Source organism: Coregonus clupeaformis, chromosome 28, assembly GCF_020615455.1.
Source record: "Coregonus clupeaformis isolate EN_2021a chromosome 28, ASM2061545v1, whole genome shotgun sequence".
NCBI classification, from domain to species: Eukaryota; Metazoa; Chordata; class Actinopteri; order Salmoniformes; family Salmonidae; genus Coregonus; species Coregonus clupeaformis.
The window spans coordinates 13,019,657-13,045,738 of record NC_059219.1 but is presented as its reverse complement, the minus strand read 5'-3'; the positions used below and the strand labels follow the sequence as shown (position 1 = coordinate 13,045,738).

Here is a 26,082-nt window from a genome sequence, read left to right as displayed (position 1 = left end):
GGGTGGTTGTTCAAATTTTTTAATTATGATTCTCATTGATTGTATTAATAAAAAAAAACAATTGTTCACAAAACATGTTTTCTGTTGATAGGTGATAAGAAAGTCATGGTGAAACAGTGTGCCAGTTTTGCCACCTGTCAGGGAGCGGAGGATGGTGCTGGTTTGGATCCCTTCAGAGGCAGCAATGTGGTGACCTGCTGCAGTACTGATCTGTGTAACAATGTCACTGTGGCTACTGCCAAACCCAGCAGTGGGCCTACTGCCATCCACATCCACACAGCTCTCCTGCTTCTGCCAATAGGTGTCCTCTCTCTCCTCAGCAAATATCACAGATAGACCTAAATTATAAGTATGGTCACTTGTCAGTAGGCTATTAATAAGACTTATGTAATAGCTGATTAGATGAGAAGTACTGCTGAGATGCTCCCTTTAAGGTATTCATTCCTGTAAACGAGACCTTATGTCTGCTGTTGGTGTTAAATGGGAACATGTGTTGATGAAGTGTCGAGAAGTTTAAAATATGAATGGAAATCTATTGAACTATTGGAAAAATGAAAAATTCAGCTAAACATCATTTAGGAAAATAAATGACACGCAAACACCATCCTTTGGCTGTCATTCATAAACACAGGGAAGCACTGTCACAGCTTTGTCTCTCGGTCATCATTTTATTTCATACTTTATTTTCTCCTATTTGACAAGATGGCCGATTGAGCCAAGACAAAATATATACCAGTGTTTGTGATCCACCATTAATCACTATTGAGCTTGTTAACAATGAAACAGACATGTTAGACGTAGTGTGAGGAGTTCTGTCTACTAAAGCATAGAGGTTCCAGTTCAGTTGTGTTGTCCACGTCATCTCCCCTATGTCCTCTAGGGGGAGCAATTTCTGAAGTGTGCATCCTGATCCTTCTTCAGCCGAAATCTGGGACTGTAGGAATTCACAGTTAGTCAGCCGACACAATCGGTGCAGCATAAAATAAAATAACTCTTCAAAGATTCCAAGTCTATAAAAAGGAGTTCTGTGTTGGGGAGTGAGGGTCAGAGGTGGTCGCTAGTCTGCCTAGTGATGCGCATGGTGTCCAGTCCATCCTGACGGTACTGTAGAAGCAGTGCCCAGTTCAAATGACTTAACAGTGCATTCTTCCTCCTTCCTCCCTACCTTGAAGTAATCACTGATTAGACATGACAGTACAGGTGAACAAACCCACTACATGGCTTCAATCTGTCCCGACAGTCATTCAGCCAGAGGCTTTGAGCCAGTTCATCCCACACTCCAAACCCTCCTCCCCCAGCACTAGTGAGGTGGCGGCCGGGCCTGGCCCAACATCCTGAGCCGGCTCTGGTCGATGACGTCCAGAAGGTTCTTGGCGTCTACAGCCAGGGCGTGTGCGGCTGTCAGCATCTGTTTCTTATAGTCCTGCTGCAGGCTGGTCATGACATACTGCTGGGCCAGCTTCATCTTGTTGATCAGCTCGGCCAGGTCAGAGTTCAACAGCTTCTGGGCCATCTCCACCTTTAAGATAAGATAGGATAGTAAGATAAGATAGTACTTTATTAAAACATAATGTTCCATATATTATTATTATTATTATTATTATATATTGAGAGATTAAATAAAAATCGTTTGAGAGAATGAACAGGGTGCACAGTATTATATTACTCATTAAAACATCATTTCCTGTGCGTTCCTGTATAAGGGAAGGCAGAGGGTACTAACATAGTACTGGATCAGAAATGGCCCATGCCTGGTTAACGTACCTCTCTGTGTGTGCTAGCTGGAAGTAACGTGATTGTTTCATCCACTGTGGACAGGAGTGTCCTCAGTGCCAGACCCACATCCTGAAACACAAACACTCATATGAACCAATCCTAGAACTCTGCTCTGTCACGTGTAGCTCAGTTGGTAGAGCACGGCACTTGCAACGCCAGGGTTGTGGGATTGATTCCCACGGGGGACCAGTACGAAAAAAGTATGAAAATGTATGCACTCACTACTGTAAGTCGCTCTGGGTAAATGTAAAAAAAGCCCTAGGCCATGTTCAGTAGGGATAAAACATTTCCAAAAAGAGTGAAACGTAGACGTTTTGCTACAGTGTGCCCTAATGAACCCTGATGATTAAATGTGGAGTTAACGAAAACTGTGTCTCTCCTACCTTGACCATTGGCACGTATTCCTCGGGAGGCGCAGGCTGAATTTTACTGGACATCTCTATGACAGCCTTCACCAGTCCTGTGACATTCTCATAGACCTTGTCATTAGAGCGGTCCAGGTTGGCAGTGGGGGGCGGGCTGATCTCCTGAGGCTGGAGCTAAATGAAGGACAAGAATACACTGTGAGCAGAGATGGAGAAATAACACAGAGGGTCAGATGTTTTATATAATGTTCAACCTTGCATTTCTTAACTCTCACCAATAGATGGCAGTATATATCACGAGTCAATCAACACCACAGTCATTCATGGTAGTGAATCACAATGACAAAAACCCAAGGAATTTGAAAGCTAAATTAAGTCAAATATATCCTTGAAATTGTAAGTTGGATCTAGAGAGGGTTAGAGGTTATGTTAGGAAGATATCAGCATCTGGAATAAGCAATACATTCTACAGTGGAGTTATATGGAATTCAGCATTATTTATAATTCATGTCAAAAGGGTCAAAAGTGCACAGATTCCATTTAGGAACAAGTCAGTGTGTTACGTTTAGGATTCAGAGGGTTGTTTGAAACAATGTCGTAGACAAACACACATTATTACAGCCACACAAACACATATCTGACCATACACAAGCACTACATGGCCCACAATAAGACCCACTACATGGCCCACTACAAGACCCACTATAAGACCCACTACAAGACCCAATACATGGCCCACTACAAGACCCACTATAAGACCCACTACAAGACCCACTACATGGCCACTATAAGACCCACTACATGGCCCACTACAAGACCCACTACAAGGCCCATTACATGGCCCACTACAAGACCCACTACATGGCCCACTACAAGGCCCACTACAAGACCCACTACAAGACCCACTACAAGATCCACTACATGGCCCACTACATGGCCCACTACATGGCCCACTACAAGACCCACTACATGGCCCACTATAAGACCCACTACATGGCCCACTACAATACCTACTATAAGACCCACTACATGGCCCACTACAAGACCCACTACATGGCCCACTGTAAGACCACTACATGGCCCACTACAAGACCCACTACATGGCCCACTACATGGCCCACTACAAGGCCCACTACATGGCCCACTACAAGACCCACTACACAGCCCAATACAAGACCCACTACATGGCCCAATACAAGACCCACTACATGGCCCACTATAAGACCCACTACATGGCCCACTACAAGACCCACTACATGGCCCACTACAAGACCCACTACAAGACCCACTACATGACTGTAAGTCGCTTTGGATAAAAGCGTCTGCTAAATGGCTTATTATTATTATTATTATTACTACATGGCCCACTACAAGACCCACTACATGGCCCACTACAAGACCCACTACATGGCCCACTACAAGACCCACTACATGGCCCACTACAAGACCCACTAAATGGCCCACTATAAGACCCACTACATGGCCCATTATAAGACCCACTACATGGCCCACTTTATGGATGTAAAGAGGTGTTGTGTCAGTACGGTGAATGGAAGAAATGCATTAGGAAGAGAAGGCTAAAATGGTTCAATGAACAGACAACAGGTGAATGAACCCTGGTTGAGTCCCAAATGGCACCCTGTTCCTTATATACTGCACTTCTTCTGACCAGGGCCCTCTGGTCAAAAGTAGTGCACTATATAGGGTATGGGGTGCCATTTGTAAAGCACCCCAAATCAGATGATGCATTAGAAATTCACAACTGTTACCAGAGATACAGATAGTCCCACCCCACTATATAATCTAACCCATTGCCTGCTTTTTCAACATCAAATAACAACTGATTGACAATTCTGTGAGAAATTAGGTCTAAAGAGACACACAGGAGCGTATGAACGCACACACACACATTCACAGCGTTCTCTTACCCTCCAGGGCTAAGCTCAACAACAGTAAGGCAGAGGCAAGAGGGACAGAAGAGGGAGAAAATATTAATGCAACAAGCATTAACAATACACGCAACAACACAAGAGAGCAAAGTGTTATCAAAATAATGATGGTTTTGGAGAGGTTGGTTGAGTAAATACCTAAACATCTACAGAGGTGGTGACTCAAATGTTGTGGTCATGCAACTATGTCTGTGTTTATACAGGCAGCCCAATTCTGAAAATGTACCCAATTATTGGCAAAGGATCTGATCTGATTGGTCAAAAGACCAATTACTGACAAAATATCAGAATTTGGCTGCCTGTGTAAACGTAGCCTTTGTGTTTTATTTGACATTTCACTAATTCCCTCATCAGAACAGGACATGGTAGTACAGTACTGAGTACATGGTAGTACATCGTCACAAAAGGCATCCTATTTCCTATATAGTGCACTACTTTTGACCGCTAGGGCCTATGGGGCTCTGGTCAAAAGCAGTGCACTATATAGGGAATAGGATGTAATTTGTGACGCATCATATCATAGCCCAGTCTGACCATCTCAGTTCCAGTCATGATGGGCTGATAATGTCCATGTCAGTGTTTACATGTTGGCTTGGCTTCCATCCCTGATTTCTTTTTTTTCTTCCAGAAAGAAGGAACCACATTAGATAGATTATTCCTCTTTTTAAAATAATTTTCCATGGTGATGTTAATAAGGCAGGGTAATGGAAAGAGTGTGTTCCTTCCCAGGATGCATTGCAGGCCTGACTGCCTGGTTGATCATGTGGTATTTATGAGCGTGTTTGGGGAAGGAGGGGAGAGGGGGTGAATTACAGCTGGGACTGCTTTAGCTGAGGTTTAGCGTGCGCCCCAAATGGCCCCTTATTCCCTATTTAGTGCACTGCTTTTGACCAGGGCCCATAGGACTCTGGTCAAAAGTAGTGTAGTGCACTATATAGGGAATAGTGTGCCATTTGAAGGCCAGCGGTAGCAGAGCAGAGCTAACAGTTTGGATAACTTAGGGAAGGTAATGCTCCTGGATGCTCTATACTGATACAGAGAAACTCAAGCTGACTGTTACCATAGTAACCATCACTAGGGAAATAGTGACATGTCTCTCCAGTCTTTTGGGTGTCATAAAAAAAGGGGAAGTCTGTGTAGTTGAAGTACAGTGGTAGTCGTTGTGATCTGGCCAACGTGGTTAAGGAATGTAGGAGTGTTCTAACAGAAATGGGGCCAGTTAGTCATGTTTTAGATGCAAGTAGTCGTGAACTCCTTAGCTTAAAGATAGAATCCTAAATTGCGACATCCATTTTTGGATGTATAAATTAATTATACATTGAATGTACAAAACATTAAGGACACCTGCTCTTTTCATGACATATAATGACCAGGTGAATCCAGGTGAAAGCTATGATCCCTTATTGACGTCACTTGTTAAATCCACTTCAATCATCAGTCGTGGTCAAAAGTTTTGAGAATGACACAAATATTAATTTTCACAAAGTCTGCTGCCTCAGTTTTTATGATGGCAATTTGCATATACTCCAGAATGTTATGAAGAGTGATCAGATGAATTGTCCCTCTTTACCATGAAAATGAACTTAATCCCCAAAAAACATTTCCACTGCATTTCAGCCCTGCCACAAAAGGACTAGCTGACATCATGTCAGTGATTCTCTCGTTAACACAGGTGAGAGTGTTGACGAGGATAAGGCTGGAGATCACTCTGTCATGCTGATTGAGTTAGAATAACAGACTGGAAGCTTTAAAAAGGAGGGTGGTGCTTGAAATCATTGTTCTTCCTCTGTTAACCATGGTTACCTGCAAGGAAACACGTGCCGTCATCATTGCTTTGCACAAAAAGGGGTTCACAGGCAAGGATATTGCTGCTAGTAAGATTGCACCTAAATCAACCATTAATCGGATCATCAAGAACTTCAAGGAGAGAGGTTAAATTGTTGTGAAGAAGGCTTCAGGGAGCCCAAGAAAGTCCAGCAAGCGCCAGGACCGTCTCCTAAAGTTGATTCAGCTGCGGGATCAGGGCACCACCAGTGCAGAGCTTGCTCAGGAATGGCAGCAGGCAGGTGTGAGTGCATCTGCATGCACAGTGAGGCAAAGACTTTTGGAGGATGGCCTGGTGTCAAGAAGGGCAGCGAGGAAGCCACTTCTTTCCAGGAAAAACATCAGGGACAGACTGATATTCTGCAAAAGGTACAGGGATTGGACTGCTGAGGATAATTTTCTCTGATGAATCCCCTTTCCGATTGTTTGGGGCATCCGGAAAACACCTTGTCCGGAGAAGACAAGGTGAGCGCTACCATCAGTCCTGTGTCATGCCAACAGTAAAGCATCCTGAGACCATTCATGTGTGAGGTTGCTTCTCTCTCAGCTCACTCACAATTTTGCCTATAAACAACACAGCCATGAATAAAGAATGGCACCAACACATCCTCCGAGAGCAACTTCTCCCAACCATCCAAGAACAGTTTGGTGACGAACAATGCCTTTTCCAGCATGATGGAGCACCTTGCCATAAGGCAAAAGTGATAACTAAGTGGCTCGGGGAACAAAACATCAGAATTTTGGGTCCATGGCCAGGAAACTCCCCAGACCTTAATCCCATTGAGAACTTGTGGTCAATCCTCAAGAGGCGGGTGGACAAAAACCCACAAATTCTGACAAACTCCAAGCATTGATTATGCAAGTATGGGCTGCCATCAGTCAGGATGTGGCTCAGAAGTTAATTGACAGCATGCCAGGGCGGATTGCAGAGGTCTTGAAAAAGAAGGGTCAACACTGCAAATATTGACTCTATGCATAGACTTAATGTAATTGTCAATAAAAGCCTTTGACACTTATGGAATGCTTGTAATTATACTTCAGTATACCATAGTAACATCTGACAAAAATATCTAAAAACACTGAAGCAGCAAACTTTGTGAAGACCAATACTTGTGTCATTCTCAAAACGTTTGACCACGACTGTAGATGAAGGGGAGGAGACAGGTTAAAGAAGTATTTTTAAGCCTTGAGACAATTGAGACATGGATATGGTAGTATGTACCAGGCGCACCGGTTTGTGTCAAGAACTGCAATGCTGCTGGGTTTTTCACGCTCAACAGTGTGTATCAAGAATGGTCCACCACCCAAAGGACATCCAGCCAACTTGACACAACTGTGGGAAGCATTGGAGTCAACATGGGCCAGCATCCCTGTGAAATGCTTTTGACACCTTGTAGAGTCCATGCCCTGACGAATTGAGGCTGTTCTGAGGGCAAAAGGAAGGGGGTGCAACTCAATATTAGGAAGGTGTCCTTAATGTTTTGTCCACTCAGTGTATGTACCCATTGATTCTTGAAGAATATAACTTATAAATGCCTCATGAGCTTAGTTCAACTGTCATACCCCATCAGCACCCAAAATATAAGATTGTTTTATTCCAATGTTTGTAAACAAAGTAAATGTAAACGAACACCATATAGCTTCAAAACATGGTTAAAACTATAATGTTGATATCATGAATGGCCAGTCCTTGCATCCATAGCTCTGTCTATTAATTTTTGAGTGGTTACATTTCTCCAGGTCCATCCCTCAGCTTTAAAAAAAAACCAAAACAGAGGTGGGGTGACCCAGTTTGTTATCGTTTCAATTAAGGATTCTAGCTTTAAAATGATGGATAAACACTTTGTTTTGGAGTAAAATAGCAACACAATAACTACAAATAAATTGAAACTACTTTGAGACATGTTGCACATCTGTGGGCTTAAATTGAGCGATAAAGCCAAATCATTGGATTGTTGTAGAATCTGTGTAAAGTTTGATTGCTAGGTATGGTAAAATAAACATGTGAGCATCAGCTTACCTTCACTCCCTCATTGTAGCTGTCTACGGGGTTCAGGCTGGCCTGACTACCCAGGTGACTGGGGGCTCCAGGACGGGGGGGCTTCTTTGGTGGAGCTGCATGTTCTGTGGCGGCAAAGGACCCATCAGATACTTGAGTACAACAGAATCAACAGACACTTGAACTACAACATATAGTACAATATATACATGTTATGTGGAGGCAAAGGACCGATCATCAGTTACATAAGGACATATAATCAATGCATGACTATATGGAAGATGCATTGGAATTGTAGCATTTCTTATCAAACTTTCAAAGATTCAATGAAATTCCTATCAAATATCTACTATTATGCCAACATAATCTAACACAGGCCTAGCAGAAATAGCCAAATTGTCAGCCTGTCAACATAGTTCAGCAGTTAAATTGGTTGAGGAATGTGGTAGAACAGTTGAGGGAATAACAGTGCAGTTAGAGTCAGAGTTAGAGAACCACAGGGGAACAGTGAAAACAATACGTGGTGGTAAACCCGTAATTACATTGGCTGAGACATTACCTGGTTTGCCTATGGGTTGGTATATGTGCTGGTTTCCTGTCTGCACAAACAAACACAAACAAGCAGTTGAAATAAACGAGCAGGATTCATTCCACATTTCCAACACTGTTTTTCCACAGCATCCCAGTTAGCAGTCTCTCTGGTGCCATCTGTGATGTTGTGGTCTCTCCAACAACACAAAATACTCCTGCTGCTTGGCGACACAGATCTAACCGGACCACAGCAAACCATCAGTTTACATGATGTGCCACAGTAAAAACCCATCTCTGCTTTACTGTGATAGCCCTAAAACAAACTGTAGAACAGACAATATGCAGCATTCCCTGTTTAATTGTAAGTCAATAAAACACTTGCTGATTGAAGTTTACAGAATAGCCTAGAGGTTATTGAGAGTTTTATTCAATATTTTTGTGCATCAACTCAACATGCTAAACGGCTATCCATCACTCCTTGGCTTCATCCTCTGCCTGGCTATAATTATCCTGACAGTTATCTTGTGCTGAAGCTTGATTTTGTTTTTTGCAAATGGCCCAGTAAAGTAGTGTGGATTGCATGAGAACGGCTGCTTTAATGTGGCTGTGTCTTTAGCTAAGAGTGGGTTTGGTTTGGGGCTATACCCTTCTAATGTTCCATGCAGCTCAGAACACAGTTGTCCATACAGCTCAATGTAATGATACTGAGCAATGACAAGGAACAAATTAAACAGTTCTACATTCTATGTTCTAATAGTTCAACGTTTTATGTTCTAATAGTTCTACGTTCTAATAGTTCTACGTTCTATGTTCTACCAGTTCTACGTTTGATGTTCTAATAGTTCTACATTCTATGTTCTAATAGTTCTACGTTCTATGTTCTACCAGTTCTACGTTCTATGTTCTACCAGTTCTACGTTTTATGTTCTAATAGTTCTACATTCTATGTTCTAATAGTTCTACATTTTATGTTCTAATAGTTCTAAATTCTATGTTCTACCAGTTCTACGTTTCATGTTCTAATAGTTCTACATTCTATGTTCTAATAGTTCTACATTCTATATTCTAATAGTTCTACATTCTATGTTATAATAGTTCTACATTCTATATTCTAATAGTTCTACATTCTATGTTCTAATAGTTCAACGTTTTATGTTCTAATAGTTCTACATTCTATGTTCTAATAGTTATACGTTCTAATAGTTATATGTTCTATGTTCTACCAGTTCTACGTTTGATGTTATAATAGTTCTACATTCTATGTTCTAATAGTTCTACGTTCTATGTTCTACCAGTTCTACGTTCTATGTTCTACCAGTTCTACATTTTATGTTCTAATAGTTCTACATTCTATGTTCTAATAGTTCTACATTCTATGTTTTAATAGTTCTACGTTCTATGTTCTACTAGTTCTACGTTTTATGTTCTAATAGTTCTACATTCTATGTTCTAATAGTTCTACATTCTAATCGTTCTAAATTCTATGTTCTACCAGTTCTACGTTTCATGTTCTAATAGTTCTACATTCTATGTTCTAATAGTTCTACATTCTATATTCTAATAGTTCTACATTCTATGTTATAATAGTTCTACATTCTATATTCTAATAGTTCTACATTCTATGTTCTAATAGTTCTACATTCTATGTTATAATAGTTCTACATTCTATATTCTAATAGTTCTACATTCTATGTTCTAATAGTTCTACGTTCTACCAGTTCTACATTTTATGTTCTACCCGTTCTACATTCTATATTCTAATAGTTCTACATTCTATATTCTAATAGTTCTACATTTTATGTTCTAATAGTTTTACATTCTAATAGTTCTACATTCTATATTCTAATAGTTCTACATTCTATGTTCTAATAGTTCTACGTTCTAATAGTTCTACATTCTATTTTCTAATAGTTCTACATTCTATATTCTATACATGAGAACAGATGGATATTGTAATAGTTCTACATTCTATGTTCTAATAGTTCTACATTCTATATTCTATGAGAACAGATGTATATTCCTTAATTTCAGTCAGTGTTCTATTCTTCTCCTTTTAAGCCCAGTAAACATGTTGGTGTCCTAAAGTGAATTCAAAGAGCAAAGACCAAATCTTCAACCATTCTTTTTTTTGTTATTATCAATATCTATTTACAATTGTTTGTCCCCAGATGATCTGTGTCAATCGGTTAACCCCTTGGCCCTTGACTTTCCCTTTTCCAGTTGAAGGCAAATCGCCAGAGTGCTAACACAAATACCTAAAACGTGCTTATGGAATGCCTATGTAGTAAGCATCTATCTATTATGTATTTATATGTAGAAACTCAAGTCTTGTTCTAAAAACTGATAGCATCTATCTGTCAGGGGGACTTTTTCTATTTTACCACAAAACCATTCAGTTAGGAAAACATTTATGCTTGCTAATATACAGTACTACAGCGTAAATACAGAAATACTGGTTTGATTGACTTGAGCCTCTAGAGTTACTACACAGGCTGTCTGGGAGTGTCTATCCCACTGTACGACTGACAAGTACTCACTGACTCACTATAGAACTCCTACACAGCCCCAGGCTAGGAGTGGTACAACAAGCACAGACAGACAGAGAGACGTTGACGGGGAAAACCCCCCCAGACAAAAGCTCTTCAACTTCTTTTGAGAGAGAGACCAAGGTATTTTGCATGTTTGTGAGAGAGGTAAAGAGATAAAGAGATAGAGCTGACTGTTATTCCATCTAGGGAAACCAAGTAAAAAGAGGAGACTTACTGGGCCTTGGAGGCTGCAGTCATCCCGGTCAATACTGCCTCTGGATCTCCTTGAATCTGGCTTCTGGTTGAGACAGAGAGAGAGAGAGAGAGAGAGACACAGCGGGTTAAATTAATGATCAAACGAACGAACGAACGAATGAACAGACTGATTTCAACGTGGAAAACAATCATTATTTCTATATTCCACAGTGAAAATTGACATTAATTTGCTTCAATAGTGGTATGATATCTGTTAACGTGCACTGACTTCTGATGCACAGATATTAAAATCAGTCAGATCAAATCTAAATTAATATACAACCCAACATCATGACAAATACAAATCACTGCTAAGTAAACACAGGACAAATGGTAACAAGAGACATTCTCCATTCATTAGAATTGATGTGTGTGTGTGTGTGTAATGTATTACAATATAGGTTTTCAGCAAATGTAAGCTAGTTAGGCTTTCTTGACGAGACTTTCTGTTGCTGAGGTAAATGTGTAATGGCTCCAAATAACTTTACACGCGCTGGTCCTCCAACTTGAGGAAAGCTCGAGACCCAACAACTGCACACGCGTAAAACCCTTACATTGCTTGATACGGTTTTCCACAAGCAAAGTCAACTCTAGATTGCAGCTAAAACCACCTCTTCTGAGCGACTTTATCTAATGCGCTGTAATGCACCTAAAGTAAATTTAAATGGCTTTCCAGTGCGATTGTCACTGTTATTTCTTGATGTGCATCAATATGTTTTATGGTTATTAACATCTACAGTAGTAGGCACATTCAATTATTTCTCTTTCCAGCGCTTCAACACAGAAGGAACAGTTCAACATGTTGTACACAGCTTAGAATCCCACAGAGCAGAACATGTATTCCTGCTGCTGCTCTGCCCGTTAACTTATTAACACTTCAGTCTCACACCAGCTGCTTGCCAAACAATTTGCATTAAAAACACAGAGTCACGAGATACCACCCCACATCCCTCCCTCCTTCCCTAATGCTGTACCAGTTTTCCGAGGCAGGACTTGAAAACCTGCATCCTTTGGACTGCTGTTCTCTGCCGGGTGTTTCAGTGCCTGGGAGCAGAGCATGGAGCGAGCTGCTAGGAATTCCATCAACAGGATGAGAGAGGTTTACCACTTTTACTCCTGTTTATACAGCTTGGCTCACTGACTGACTGACTGACTCACTGGCTCACTGACTGACTCACACAAAGTGAAAATGCAGCCAGATAGCTGTCTTTCTCTGTTTGTCTGTCTCTCCCTCTCTCTCTATCCCTCTCTATCTCTCCACCTCTCGCTCTCTCAACCTCCCCCCCCTCCTCTCTCTCTCCACCTCTCGCTCTCTCACCCTCTCTCTTTCTCCCACCCTCTCTCTCCCCTGGTCCTCTCCTCCCTTTCTTCTAGTAGTCCCTCCCCTTGTATGAAAGAAGTGTCTACGGGTCTAAACTACATACAACCTACTCAGCTTTCCAGCAAAGATCATTTGGCTTTCACCAACAGTGGGTCAAAATAAGTTGAACACACTTGACGGCGCATGGAGGGACAAACCTATCATTAGCTAGGAATTTGCTGTAGCCACACCTGCAGCATGCATGCATGCACACACACACACACACACACACACACACACACACACACACACACACACACACACACACACACACACACACAATAGAAAACTTTGAGAACACACAGAACTTCACAGCTTTGCCAAAGGTCTGAAAAACATCAGACGACAGTTTGTTTCCCCCCTTTCTTCTCTGAAAACGTATTTTGTCCGTTGAAAGTGAAAAATGATCCATGAAGTGCACTCTGTGACATATCTCAGAGATAATGATACAGTACTACTAAAATAACTGAGGGGTATGAAACCAGTGTAAAACATAACGTACAACATCACAGGGCTTTCCAAGGAATGCTGATCTATCTTTGTGTCAGACATTACAGTTGTAAGTAAACTACCTGAAAACAGAACATGAAGGGGCAAGTCTTATCTCCTGCATCACCATCAGAGGGGTTACAGGAGGCAGGTATGTACAATGATTATGTGTGTGTGTGTGTGTGTGTGTGTGTGTGGTGTGTGTGTGTGTATGTGTGTATATATATAGTGTGTGTGTGTGTGCTTGTATATATACAGTGCCATCCTTGAGATGTTTCTACAACTTGATTGGAGTCCACCTGTGGTAAATTCGATTGATTGGACATGATTTGGAAAGGCACACACCTGTCTATATAAGGCCCCACAGTTGACAGGGCATGTCAGAGCAAAAACCAAGCCATGAGGTCGAAGGAATTGTCCATAGCGCTCCGAGACAGGATTGTGTCGAGGCACAGATCTGAGGAAGGATACCAAAACATTTCTGCAGCATTGAAGGTCCCAAAGAACATAGTGGCCTCCATCATTCTTAAATGGAAGAAGTTTGGAACCACCAAGACTCTTCCTAGAGCTGGCCCCCCTGCCAATCTGAGCAATCGGGGGAGAAGGGGCTTGGTCAGGGAGGTGAACAAGAAGCTCTAGAGTTCCTCTGTGGAGATGGGAGAACCTTCCAGAAGGACAACCATCTCTGCAGCACTCCATCAATCAGGCCTTTATGGTAGTGGCCAGACGGAAGCCACTCCTCAGTAAAAGGCACATGAAGACTCTCAGACCATGAGAAACAAGATTCTCTGGTCTGATGAAACCAAGATTGAACTCTTTGGCCTGAATGCCAAGCGTCACATCAGGAGGAAACCTGGCACCATCCCTACGGTGAAGCATGGTGGTGGCAGCATCATGCTGTGGGGATGTTTTTAAGCGGCAGGGACTGGGAGACTAGTCAGGATCGAGGCAAAGATGAACGGAGCAAAGTGCAGAGAGATCATTGATGAAAACCTGTTCCAGAGCGCTCAGGACCTCAGACTGGGGCGAAGGTTCACCTTCAAACAGGACAACAACCCTAAGCACACAGCCAAGACAATGTAGGAGTGGCTTCGGGAAAAGTCTCTGAATGTCCTTGAGTGGCCCAGACAGAGCCCAGACTTCAACCCGATTGAACATCTCTGGAGAGACCTGAAAATAGCTGTGCAGCAACACTCCCCATCCAACCTGACAGAGCTAGAGAGGATCTGCAGAGAAGAATGGGAGAAACTCCCCAAATATAGGTGTGCCGAGCTTGTAGCATCATACCCAAGAAGACTCGATGCTGTAATCGCTGCCAAAGGTGCTTCAACAAAGTACTGAGTAAAGGGTCTGAATATTTATGTAAATGTCATATTTCTGTTTTTTATTTTTAATAACTTAGCGAAAATGTCTAAAAACCTGTTTTTGCTTTGTCACTATGGGGTATTGTGTGTATATTGATGAGGAAAAAAACAATTTAATCAATTTTAGAACAAGGCTGTCACGTAACAAAATGTGGAAAAAATCAAGGGGTCTGAATATTTTCCGAAGGCACTGTATTTGTGTGTGTTATTACCAGGAAGCGTTCCTCCTGCTCCAGCCACCGCTGGTCCTCCTCCATCTGCTGCTGTTGCATCATCAGCTGTTCCTCCATCAGGAGGGGGGGCAGAACCTGACCCATCACCTGCATGTCCAGAGACCCCCTGTCCTGAGACAGAGAGGCAGACAGAGAGGGAGAGGGAGAGGAAGTGGGGGAGAGAGAGAGAGAGACAGAGAGAGAGAGAGAGAGAGAGAGAGAAAGAGAGAGCAAGAGAGAATCAGTGCATTCTCCCTCACCAACCACCATCACTACTACAGTACCGTCTTGTTATTGGGAGCACCAGGTGTACAACACTGGTCCATCCCCAATCCTTACCTCAATGTTGGGGGACCACATAGGGAGGTCCTGCTGCCGGTGGTGGTTCCAGGTGTCATGGGGGTCGTGGGAGGCCTGGGGAGGGTACATCCCACTCGTCATGGAGGGCATGCCGTGGGGGCCAGGGTATCCTGCCATCTGGGAAGGACAGGAGCCTTTGAATTAGTAATGTATCTACTTAGATCAGGAACCGAACTAACAAAACTGAATCCCATGACATCTAGGGATTCTGTTTTGGTATAAACACAGGGTACCATCTCTCCTTGGTAGTGGTTATTCTGTTATAAATACTTTATAACACAATGTACCATCTCTCCTTGGTAGTGGTTATTCTGTTATAAATACTTTATAACACATTTACATTTTAGTCATTTAGCAGACGACTTACTGGAGCAATTAGGGTTAAGTGCCTTGCTCAAGGGCACATCGAAGATTTTTCACCTAGTCGGCTTGGAGATTCGAACCAGCGACATTTCGGTTACTGGCCCAACGCTCTTAACCACTAGGCTACCTGTCGACCCATGTACCTGCTCTCCTTGCTCTACCTGGTAGTGGGTGGGCTGCCCAAGGTGCTGTGGGCTGGGGTAGAACCCCTCACTGGAGCGTGGGCTGGGGTACCCTGGTCTGCTGGGCTATAGAGAGAGAGAGACAGAGAGCTCTGTTAAATACATGCTGCTGCATCTCCATAGCTAGGTCTGTGTTAGAGAGGGAACTAGGCATTCACACACACTGACTGGCACACAAACTCCAGATGCAATTTGTGTGAATGGGAAACAAAGAAAATCTATGAAACAAGCAGGTGGTTAGTTCCACATCCACAACAAAGAAAAGCTATGAAACAAGCAGGGGGTTAGTTCCACATCCACAACAAAGAAAAGCTATGAAACAAGCAGGGGGTTAGTTCCACATCCACAACAAAGAAAAGCTATGAAACAAGTAGGGGGTTAGTTCCACATCCACAACAAAGAAAAGCTATGAAACAAGCAGGCGGTTAGTTCCACATCCACAACAAAGAAAATCTATGAAACAAGCAGGGGGTTAGTTCCACATCCACAACAAAGAAAAGCTATGAAACAAGCAGGGGGTTAGTTCCACATCCACAACAAAGAAAAGCTATGAAACAAGCAGGGGGTTAGTTCCACATCCACAACAAAGAAAAGCTATGAAACAACCAGGGGGTTGGTTCCACATCCACAACAAAGAAAAGCTATGAAACAACCAGGGGGTTGGTTCCACATCCACAACAAAGAAAAGCTATGAAACAACCAGGGGGATAGTTCCACATCCACAACAAAGAAAATCTATGAAACAAGCAGGCGGTTAGTTCCACATCCACAACAAAGAAAAGCTATGAAACAACCAGGGGGATAGTTCCACATCCACAACAAAGAAAATCTATGAAACAAGCAGGCGGTTAGTTCCACATCCACAACAAAGAAAAGCTATGAAACAAGCAGGCGGTTAGTTCCACATCCACAACAAAGAAAAGCTATGAAACAAGCAGGGGGTTAGTTCCACATCCACAACAAAGAAAAGCTATGAAACAAGTAGGGGGTTAGTTCCACATCCACAACCAAGAAAAGCTATGAAACAAGCAGGCGGTTAGTTCCACATCCACAACAAAGAAAATCTATGAAACAAGCAGGGGGTTAGTTCCACATCCACAACAAAGAAAAGCTATGAAACAAGCAGGGGGTTAGTTCCACATCCACAACAAAGAAAAGCTATGAAACAAGCAGGGGGTTAGTTCCACATCCACAACAAAGAAAAGCTATGAAACAACCAGGGGGTTGGTTCCACATCCACAACAAAGAAAAGCTATGAAACAACCAGGGGGTTGGTTCCACATCCACAACAAAGAAAAGCTATGAAACAACCAGGGGGATAGTTCCACATCCACAACAAAGAAAATCTATGAAACAAGCAGGCGGTTAGTTCCACATCCACAACAAAGAAAAGCTATGAAACAACCAGGGGGATAGTTCCACATCCACAACAAAGAAAATCTATGAAACAAGCAGGCGGTTAGTTCCACATCCACAACAAAGAAAAGCTATGAAACAAGCAGGGGGATAGTTCCACATCCACAACAAAGAAAAGCTATGAAACAAGCAGGGGGTTAGTTCCACATCCACAACAAAGAAAAGCTATGAAACAAGCAGGGGGTTGGTTCCACATCCACAACAAAGAAAAGCTATGAAAAAAGCAGGCGGTTAGTTCCACATCCACAACAAAGAAAAGCTATGAAAAAAGCAGGCGGTTAGTTCCACATCCACAACAAAGAAAAGCTATGAAAAAAGCAGGCGGTTAGTTCCACATCCACAACAAAGAAAATCTATGAAACAAGCAGGAGGTTAGTTCCACATCCACAACAAAGTTACATGACAGTTCCGGTGTTGGACTTAGTAGAGTTGCTGGTTATCTTTGGTGCAGGGGGGGGAGAGAGAATGAGGGGTGAATAATAATCTCCAATTCAGGGTGACTTGTTGATAGGCAGGCAGGCAACAATCTCCTCCTCGACTGAGCATTGCACTCAGACTCTCCTTATATTTGATCATTGGGAGACATCTACCTTACAGACCCTTTCACAGTAAGCTTCTCGAGGCCAAACCTCCTGATTAGCAAAAGACAGTGAATAAAACAGAACAGGCTGTACGTTAAAGACTTACAACGAGTGACAACACTGTGGAAACTAAACATGAAATGATGTGCGAGATACAGAGTTCAGATATACATTGCGAACACGTATAATGGAAACATCAGAATACAGGAAATCCAAGATTCTAGTTGTCAACAGAAGACAACTACGTGGTTGTACATGAAGTTAGGATGGCTAAGATGACGACTACGGAAGCAAAAACAAACGACCAATGAGAGCAGCATGTTTTCATGGTAGAATAACAGTAGAGTGCATCACCCAGAGATCTGGTGGGATGAGACCACCATCTGTTGAATGTCACCCTGCTGTACAGTACTGCATAGCCACATCCCAAATGGAACCCTATTCCCTACATAGTGCACTACTTTCCACCAGATTCCTATGGGCCCTGGTCAAAAGTAGTGCACTACATAGGGATAAGGGTGCCATTTGGGACAAGGATTATACAAGCATCCTACACAGGGTCTGAAAGTGAGTGACAACCTGAGGACAGTTCAACAGCATTTCCCCCTCAAGGCAAAGGCACATTGTGTTAGCATGTGTTAAGGCAACATGCGGCTTTCCAAGCAGCTTAGTGGCACAATATTCAAGAAAGAAAATCACAAAATCTACAATGGACCTAAAAATTATTTAATTGTAAATGTAATTTCATGTTATTCTAGTGTATTTGCCATCCTATTCAGTGTCAGTATTTAGTGGACAACTTTTAACAAATTCACAATAATAATCTAACTAGATTTCAAGCCATTTTGTGCCTCTTCTCAAAGTGAAATAGCACTATAATGGATCACTGTTGGATCCTAACAGGAGCACTATGAGAAACAGTTACAGTGTTTTCTCTGACCCACAGTTTACACTGAAATCCCTGGATTGGAACTGGACAGTGTCCAGCTCTGCTGTGTGTCTTTCATAGAGATACCACTAGAGTGGCGTATGTCATAAACCTTTACAGCTCTAGAATCTAGAATAAGTGATCTCTTTAATGCTGTGGCCCTCTGTCCTGTCCCACCTGCCTGTATGGATCTGTGGACTGCATGGGTCAGCTGCTGCTGCTGCAGGGGGCGGGTCAGCCTGTCAGTGTGGAGGTGGGGGGTAGAGGACCTGACCACCGCGGGGGGCATGGAGGGTCTGCTCCAGGGCTGCACGGTGGGGGGCCGGGACCCGGAGCACGGGGGGAGGAGATGGGGGTAGTAGTAGCGGTGGTGGGGAGGGGGGCGCTCGCCAAAGCACAGGGAGGGCTGAGAGCCAAAGCGTTGAGGTATAGGCGCCGACAGACATTCCAGACCAAAGCTTTGCTGGAAGGATGGCCTGCGGGGGGGCTGCAGACAGGACAGGACAGGAAACACACAATGTGTATAGCATGGTGATGATGACACACACACACACACACACACACACACACACACACCACACACAGACAGACAGACGGACAGACGGACGGACAGACAGACAGACAGACAAACGGACAGACGGAGGGACCAGACAGACGGACAGACAGACGGAGGGAGGGACAAGGGAACAGAGACACTGAGACACAGGGAGATGTGGTCAGACACACAGACAAAACCACAACAAGCACATTGAGACATGATGGAACATTGCTGAAGACAAAGCCAGCTGAGTGATAAGGAGTAAGCAGAGAGCTGGTAGAGGAACTAATGGGGAATGAGAGCAGGGTAGTCAGTAAGGGAGGAGAGCAGGGTAGTCAGTGGCGGAGGAGACCAGGGTAGTCAGTAGGGAAGGAAAGCAGGGTAGTCAGTAGGGGAGGAAAGCAGGGTAGTCAGTGAGGGAGGGGCAGGGTAGTCAGTGGGGGGAGAGAGCAGTGTAGTCAGTGGGGGAGGAGACCAGGGTTGTCAGTGGAGGGGAGAGCAGGGTAGTCAGTAGGGGGGGGGAGTAGGGTAGTCAGTGGGGGAAGAGAGCAGGGTAGTCAGTGGGGGGGAGCAGGGTAGTCAGTGAGGGGAAGAGAACAGGGTAGTCAGTGGGGGGGAGCAGGGTAGTCAGTGAGGGGAAGAGAGCAGGGTAGTCAGTGGGGGGGAGCAGGAAGGGGGACATATTTCCATAGAATAAAACCTTTGATAAAATAGTCATCATCCATAGTCATCACACAGTATTAGAAGAGAAACGTTGGTTGTATATGGTGGCTGTACACAGAGCAGTTCAGTCACAGCAGCCAGCCAGCAGTGTTGTATTTGTCCATGGTGGAGACTAGTTCCTGAGAATAGGACCATGGGTTAACAATAGATAAGGCGTAGATAAGGCGTACAGCTGCAGCAGAGAGACAACTGGGAACAGAAATTACATTAGTATATCAGACAGAAAATGAAAGGTCCCTAAATAACATTGGAGGATGGAAAAAGTGAAGCTATGAAGAACGTTTCCCTCATAATAATGTCTAACGGACAGACAGTCTGAGCAACAGAACTGAAATTGTGGCTCCAGCTGACTCTGTGTGTAGTTCCTGAGGGAGTCACTGACTAAAGCCTCAAGCTTGACTGTACTGTTGTATTTGTAGACAGTATTCACAGAGGTCATACCATGACATTTCCTCTTGTAATGGGAGCAGCCAATAGAGTGACTGACTGACTGACAAGATAGGTGTTGATGATGACGTCTGTGGCCTCCTTGTGGCCTGTCCGCAAAGTCGCTGTGTGTGTGTGTGTCTATTAGTGTGCATCTGTGAGTGTGTGTGTGACTCTGTGTGTGTGTGTGTGTGTGTGTGTGTGTGTGTGTGTGTGTGTGTGTGTGTGTGTGTGTGTGTGTGTGTGTGTGTGTGAGTGAGTGTAAGCTCTTACTTTAGGCGGTGCCTCGTTGGACCCCCCTGAGTCCCAGGACACAGAGACCTGACGTCTCATCTCCATACGTGTCCTCTCCTTCTGCTGGAGCTTCTCCTCCTCCAATATCTGACTGCAGAGAGACAGAACAAACCACTGAGTGTGTCTGTCTGTGTGTGTGTGTGTGTCTGTCTGTGTGTGTGTCTGTGTGTGTGTGTATCCGTGATACTATCAGGAGTGTCCAGCCCAGAACGTAACTCTAGTTTAGTTCAGTTTAGCGTCTGGTCCATCGCTCTCCTAAAGACCTAAACCTGTGGTGCTGTGGGGTTTGAGAGAGGAGACAGGAGCATGGGAGACATGCTGGATAAACACTGTAGTGGTTACTGCACTGTACTGTTACTGTACTGTACCTAGTGGCAGGTTTACCCACTAGAATTCAGGGATGGATATTGTTGAAGGTTAGCTACAGCCACAAGGCCCATGTCCTTCACTGTTAACCCCTGCTAGGTTCTCAGATGGTTCTGTTTACAGAGCTGTCCTGTTAGGTGACAGGGTGGGTTTCACATAAACACAGCTGAGTACTAGAATAACCTTCTCCTGTAATCAGCTACATCCCCTTGCCCTGAGCTACAGTACATAGGATGCATACCAAATGGCACCCTATTCCCTATATAGTGCACTGCTTTTGACCAGAGCTGTATGGGCCTTGTTTAAAGTAGTGCACTATAAAGGGAATAGGGTGCCATTTGAGAAGCAGACATACGGTACACACACAGGACCTTGAAGGAATATAGAGTAAGGAAAGCAGACAGCGGTCTCACTCCACACAGCCTGGATCTGCTACAGTGATTTTCTGCCTTTGGTCCACAGCAAATGGAAACCCATTGGACATGCACAAAAAGAGGGGAAACTGCTCAAACACATGAAACAGCTTCCCTCCCCTCAGAGCCTGCAATAGCCATTAGAGGAATAAGAGAAGCACACAATGAGAGGAGAGGTGGGTCTACTCTATTCTACTGTAGTGTTCTGACTATACCTTTCAGCCAGCATTAACGCAGACCCCAATGTTCTGTGTTTTATCCCCCCTTCTGTCATCCAATGTCTAGTCTGAACAGAACACAGGCAATTCACTGAGCTAAACATATGTCTGGATGCTGAGAACTCTGGAGTATCTCTTCCCAACTAAACAAAGAACAGCTACATGAAGAACGGTGTCCCCTGAACACCTCTCTCTCTCTCTCTCTCTCTCTCTCTCTCTCTCTCTCTCTCTCTCTCTCTCTCTCTCTCTCTCTCTCTCTCTCTCTCTCTCTCTCTCTCTCTCTCTCTCTCTCTCTCTCTCTCTCTCTCTCTCTCTCTCTCTCTCTCTCTCTCTCTCTCTCTCTCTCTCTCTCTCTCTCTCTCTCTCTCTCTCTCTCTCTCTCTCTCTCTCTCTCTCTCTCTCTCTCTCTCTCTCTCTCTCTCTCTCTCTCTCTCTCTCTCTCTCTCTCTCTCTCTCTCTCTCTCTCTCTCTCTCTATTTGTGGAAACAGCATTAGTCCTGGATGCCATGCAGCAGTAAATGAGACAAGAACAACACCATGGGGAACACCTGTCCTGGTCATTCTCCAGAACACACAACACAAACCTGACCAGTCTGTTAACAAGTAACAGGCCATTAACAAAGCCCTGTTGCCACTAACAACAAAAGGTTGTCTATAAGAAATTATTATGCAGTGGTCGCTGACAAAAGGTTGTATAAAGTATTACTTTATGTTGCCTAGCTAACAGCTACTACCTTTTAAAACTAAATCTAATTATCTGACAGAACCTCAACAGTATTTCAATGGGAGCACACTGAGTGTCATGCTAAATGATGCTCCAAACACATTCACTACTCACCATCATCACTTTGCTAGAGTTCCAGAACATCAATGCTCAGAATAATTCCCTAAAATTATATTGTGAGGGACCTGAATCAAAACCATTCCTTCACAGCCAACTACATCACTCCACATTTGCTCAAGGCACACATCATTAGGACATAGTCAGACAACAGAGTCACGGAGATAAGGAAGGAAAAGCCCTGACTGTTACCTTACAATAGTGGGAGATGAACTACCTCTTGAGCTGCTAGAGGAACAGGAGACCATAGCCATTTAGATAATCCATTAGGGGAGAGACGTCCAGTATACATGACACAAGGCCATCACTACCAGCACAGCGTCACAGAGACCAGATAGACAACCAGGCAGAGAGTCCCAGAAACCAGACAGACAACCAGGCAGAGAGTCCCAGAAACCAGACAGACAACCAGGCAGAGAGACCAGACAGACAACCAGGCAGAGAATCCCAGCAACAACGGCCTATTAGAACCGGAACGGAGCTCAGTCAATAAAATAGTCTTCACAAGAGAACAGAATGGGGGACTAGCCCTCTGTCTGTTCTGTCCAGCTCAGCTGCCTCCTTCTTACTCCACTGGGCTATTCAGGCAGCGTGTTGCACTTGGCATCTGTCCACAGGGTGTAATAAACGCGTGGGCAGGTGGGCAGGCAGGCGGGCAGGCAGGCAGGCGGGTGGCTTGTTAAAGGGTGGTCTCTGAACTGAAGCCCTCCGCTGTGGAGCCGAGATAGAGGCTGGAGAAGATGGCTCGGTGACGGTGAGGTTAAAGAACCACTAGTGCCAAGACTGCCGATCTGGCAAGACGTGGTCAAGCAGCCAGACAGACAGCCAGTCTCTCAGGTCAGCTCAGTGCACTGCAGAGCAGATAGAAAGCCTCAGCCTCAGAGACATAGCACATAGGGTTTGGTTTGGACAGCCCTCTTTTCCATGGAACTTAATAATACTGTCCCCTCCCTGCTCAGAGTACAGAGTTCTCCTCTCATAGTGAGACTAGCTGGAGTCATATCTGCATGACAATACCACAGAGCTGACTTTAAAACTGACTTCACAACTGACTTTACAGCTTTACAACTGACTTCCAAGTAGCAGCTATTACAGTACAGTAGTACCATGTAAGGGTATATTAAAGTGGTACCATGTAAGGGTATATTACAGCGGTACCATGTAAGGGTATATTACAGCGGTACCATGTAAGGGTATATTACAGTGGTACCATGTAAAGGTATATTACAGTGGTACCATGTAAAGGTATATTACAGTGGTACCATGTAAGGGTATATTACAGCGGTACCATGTAAGGGTATATTACAGTGGTACCATGTAAGGGTATATTACAGCGGTACCATGTAAGGGTATATTACAGTGGTACCATGTAAGGGTATATTACAGTGGTACCATGTAAAGGTATATTACAGTGGTACCATGTAAAGGTATATTACAGTGGTACCATGTAAAGGTATATTACAGTGGTACCATGTAAGGGTATATTACAGCGGTACCATGTAAGGGTATATTACAGTGGTACCATGTAAGGGTATATTACAGTGGTACCATGTAAGGGTATATTACAGTGGTACCATGTAAGGGTATATTACAGTGGTACCATGTAAGGGTATATTACAGTGATACCATGTAAGGGTATATTACAGTGGTACCATGTAAAGGTATATTACAGTGGTACCATGTAAGGGTATATTACAGTGGTACCATGTAAAGGTATATTACAGTGGTACCATGTAAAGGTATATTACAGTGGTACCATGTAAGGGTATATTACAGCGGTACCACGTAAGGGTATATTACAGTGGTAACATGTAAGGGTATATTAAAGTGGTACCATGTAAGGGTATATTACAGTGGTACCATGTAAGGGTATATTACAGTGGTACCATGTAAAGGTATATTACAGCGGTACCACGTAAGGGTATATTACAGCGGTACCATGTAAGGGTATATTACAGTGGTACCATGTAAGGGTATATTACAGTGGTACCATGTAAAGGTATATTACAGCGGTACCACGTAAGGGTATATTACAGCGGTACCATGTAAGGGTATATTACAGTGGTACCATGTAAGGGTATATTACAGTGGTACCATGTAAGGGTATATTACAGTGGTACCATGTAAGGGTATATTACAGTGGTACCATGTAAGGGTATATTACAGTGGTACCATGTAAAGGTATATTACAGTGGTACCATGTAAGGGTATATTACAGTGGTACAATGTAAGGGTATATTACAGTGGTACCATGTAAGGGTATATTACAGTGGTACCATGTAAGGGTATATTACAGTGGTACCATGTAAGGGTATATTACAGTGGTACCATGTAAGGGTATATTACAGTGGTACCATGTAAGGGTATATTACAGTGGTACCATGTAAGGGTATATTACAATGGTACCATGTAAGGGTATATTACAGTGGTACCATACATTATTAAATACAAATACACACTTCAGCAACAATAAGGGAGAGTCATGTTTGTTATGACTAGTTTTGTACCTGAGGTTCATCGTTTTCATTCAGCTGACATGTGGAGACAGATCCTGCCTTAGTACTGCAGAAGCCAGTCAATCAGTCTCTGTGATCAGTCTGTGAGACCAGTCTGTGAGACAAGTCTGATCTCAACCCTCTGTTACTCATTTCTCATTGGTAGTTGCTTTTTCAATGGGAAAATGACTCAGGTCATCTGCATGCATGCACGCACGCACGCACGTACACACACACACACACACACACACACACACACACACACAGACACACAACCCTTTTTGGCAGTTGCGCTCCCTAATTGATATTATTATGATATAATACAAGTCTCGATCAACGAACCCCACATCAAATGCCTTTTAAGGGCCTGGCTTTTCATGTAAATAGTATTAAGAGTGTAAATATTGACATGGTTTCCAGGACACAGCCCTCTCTGCCATGTTGCTGGAGCACCATAACATGACCGATGTGGTGGGAGAAAGACAAGTATAAACTGGAGGTGTGACTCATGCTGAGTTTTAAACAGTATAATAAAAGCACAGCCCTTAATATGCACTTTTATTTTCCGACATGTCTTCTCTGTGTAAACCAGGGGCACTATGATGGGAGAAAGCATGGCAGGCAACAGGACGGCTCATACAGATGCAGCAGCTATAGCTCTGTTCCATAGCAGTCATTGATGGAAAGGAGCCAGATCCCTACGTCATTGAGTGAAGTTAAAACTACCTCATCATGGCCCCAAGGTATCTTACCTGGACATCCAAATGCCTAGCAACACAAGTGTGAGCATGCATAGAAATGATGCTCACACTTCATTCTCAGAAAAACCCTACCCTGTCAATGAAGGGAAAATGTCCAGCACTGCATCAGAGGGGAAGTCGAAGCCAGTTACCAGTGTCTCTGTCTAGACCTTTTCTGGGAAGGAATGTCTTCAGTGTTACCTAAAGGTGATTTCCTCAACTCCATACTGACCTTTTTGCAAATGCTACATTCATTTTTGGACATTTAAATAAATGATATATCCCATTGATTCTTGAAGAATATACCTTATGAATGCCTCAAGAGCTTAGTTCACCCGTCAGAACCCAAAATATAAGCTTGTTTCACACCATTGTTTGTAAACAATGTAATTGTTAACACTGTATAGCTTCATAAAAAGGTTCAAACTATCATTCTGATATCATTGATGGTCAGTCCTTGCATCCATAGCTCTGTCTATGAATTTGAGTGAGGTTAAATTTCTCCAGCCCCGTTCCTCAGCTGTTTACCGAAACAGTTTCAGGGTG

General features: G+C 43.4%; 1 protein-coding gene across 14 annotated transcripts in view; it reads right to left on the bottom strand.

Annotated features, from left to right (window-relative positions):
- Nucleotides 1-641: 641 nt before the first annotated feature.
- Nucleotides 642-26,082, bottom strand: part of LOC121542649 (focal adhesion kinase 1-like) — a 118,478-nt gene continuing 93,037 nt past the window's right edge. For 6 of the 14 annotated variants that reach the window (XM_045208593.1, XM_045208583.1, XM_045208587.1 and 3 more), the window contains 12 exons: nt 20,443-20,554; nt 17,564-17,605; nt 15,519-15,623; nt 14,992-15,129; nt 14,653-14,784; nt 11,208-11,270; nt 8,473-8,512; nt 7,935-8,038; nt 4,070-4,078; nt 2,160-2,315; nt 1,765-1,845; nt 642-1,519 (listed from right to left, as the gene is read on the bottom strand). In XM_045208593.1, coding sequence (XP_045064528.1) covers nt 1,301-1,519; nt 1,765-1,845; nt 2,160-2,315; nt 4,070-4,078; nt 7,935-8,038; nt 8,473-8,512; nt 11,208-11,270; nt 14,653-14,784; nt 14,992-15,129; nt 15,519-15,623; nt 17,564-17,605; nt 20,443-20,554 — 1,201 coding nt within the window. In that variant the 3' untranslated portion in view covers nt 642-1,300. Of the gene's footprint in view, nt 1,520-1,764; nt 1,846-2,159; nt 2,316-4,069; nt 4,079-7,934; nt 8,039-8,472; nt 8,513-11,207; nt 11,271-14,652; nt 14,785-14,991; nt 15,130-15,518; nt 15,624-17,563; nt 17,606-20,442; nt 20,555-26,082 lie in introns of those variants that run through there. The other 8 variants (XM_045208589.1, XM_045208591.1, XM_045208590.1 and 5 more) reach the window with 6 other exon arrangements.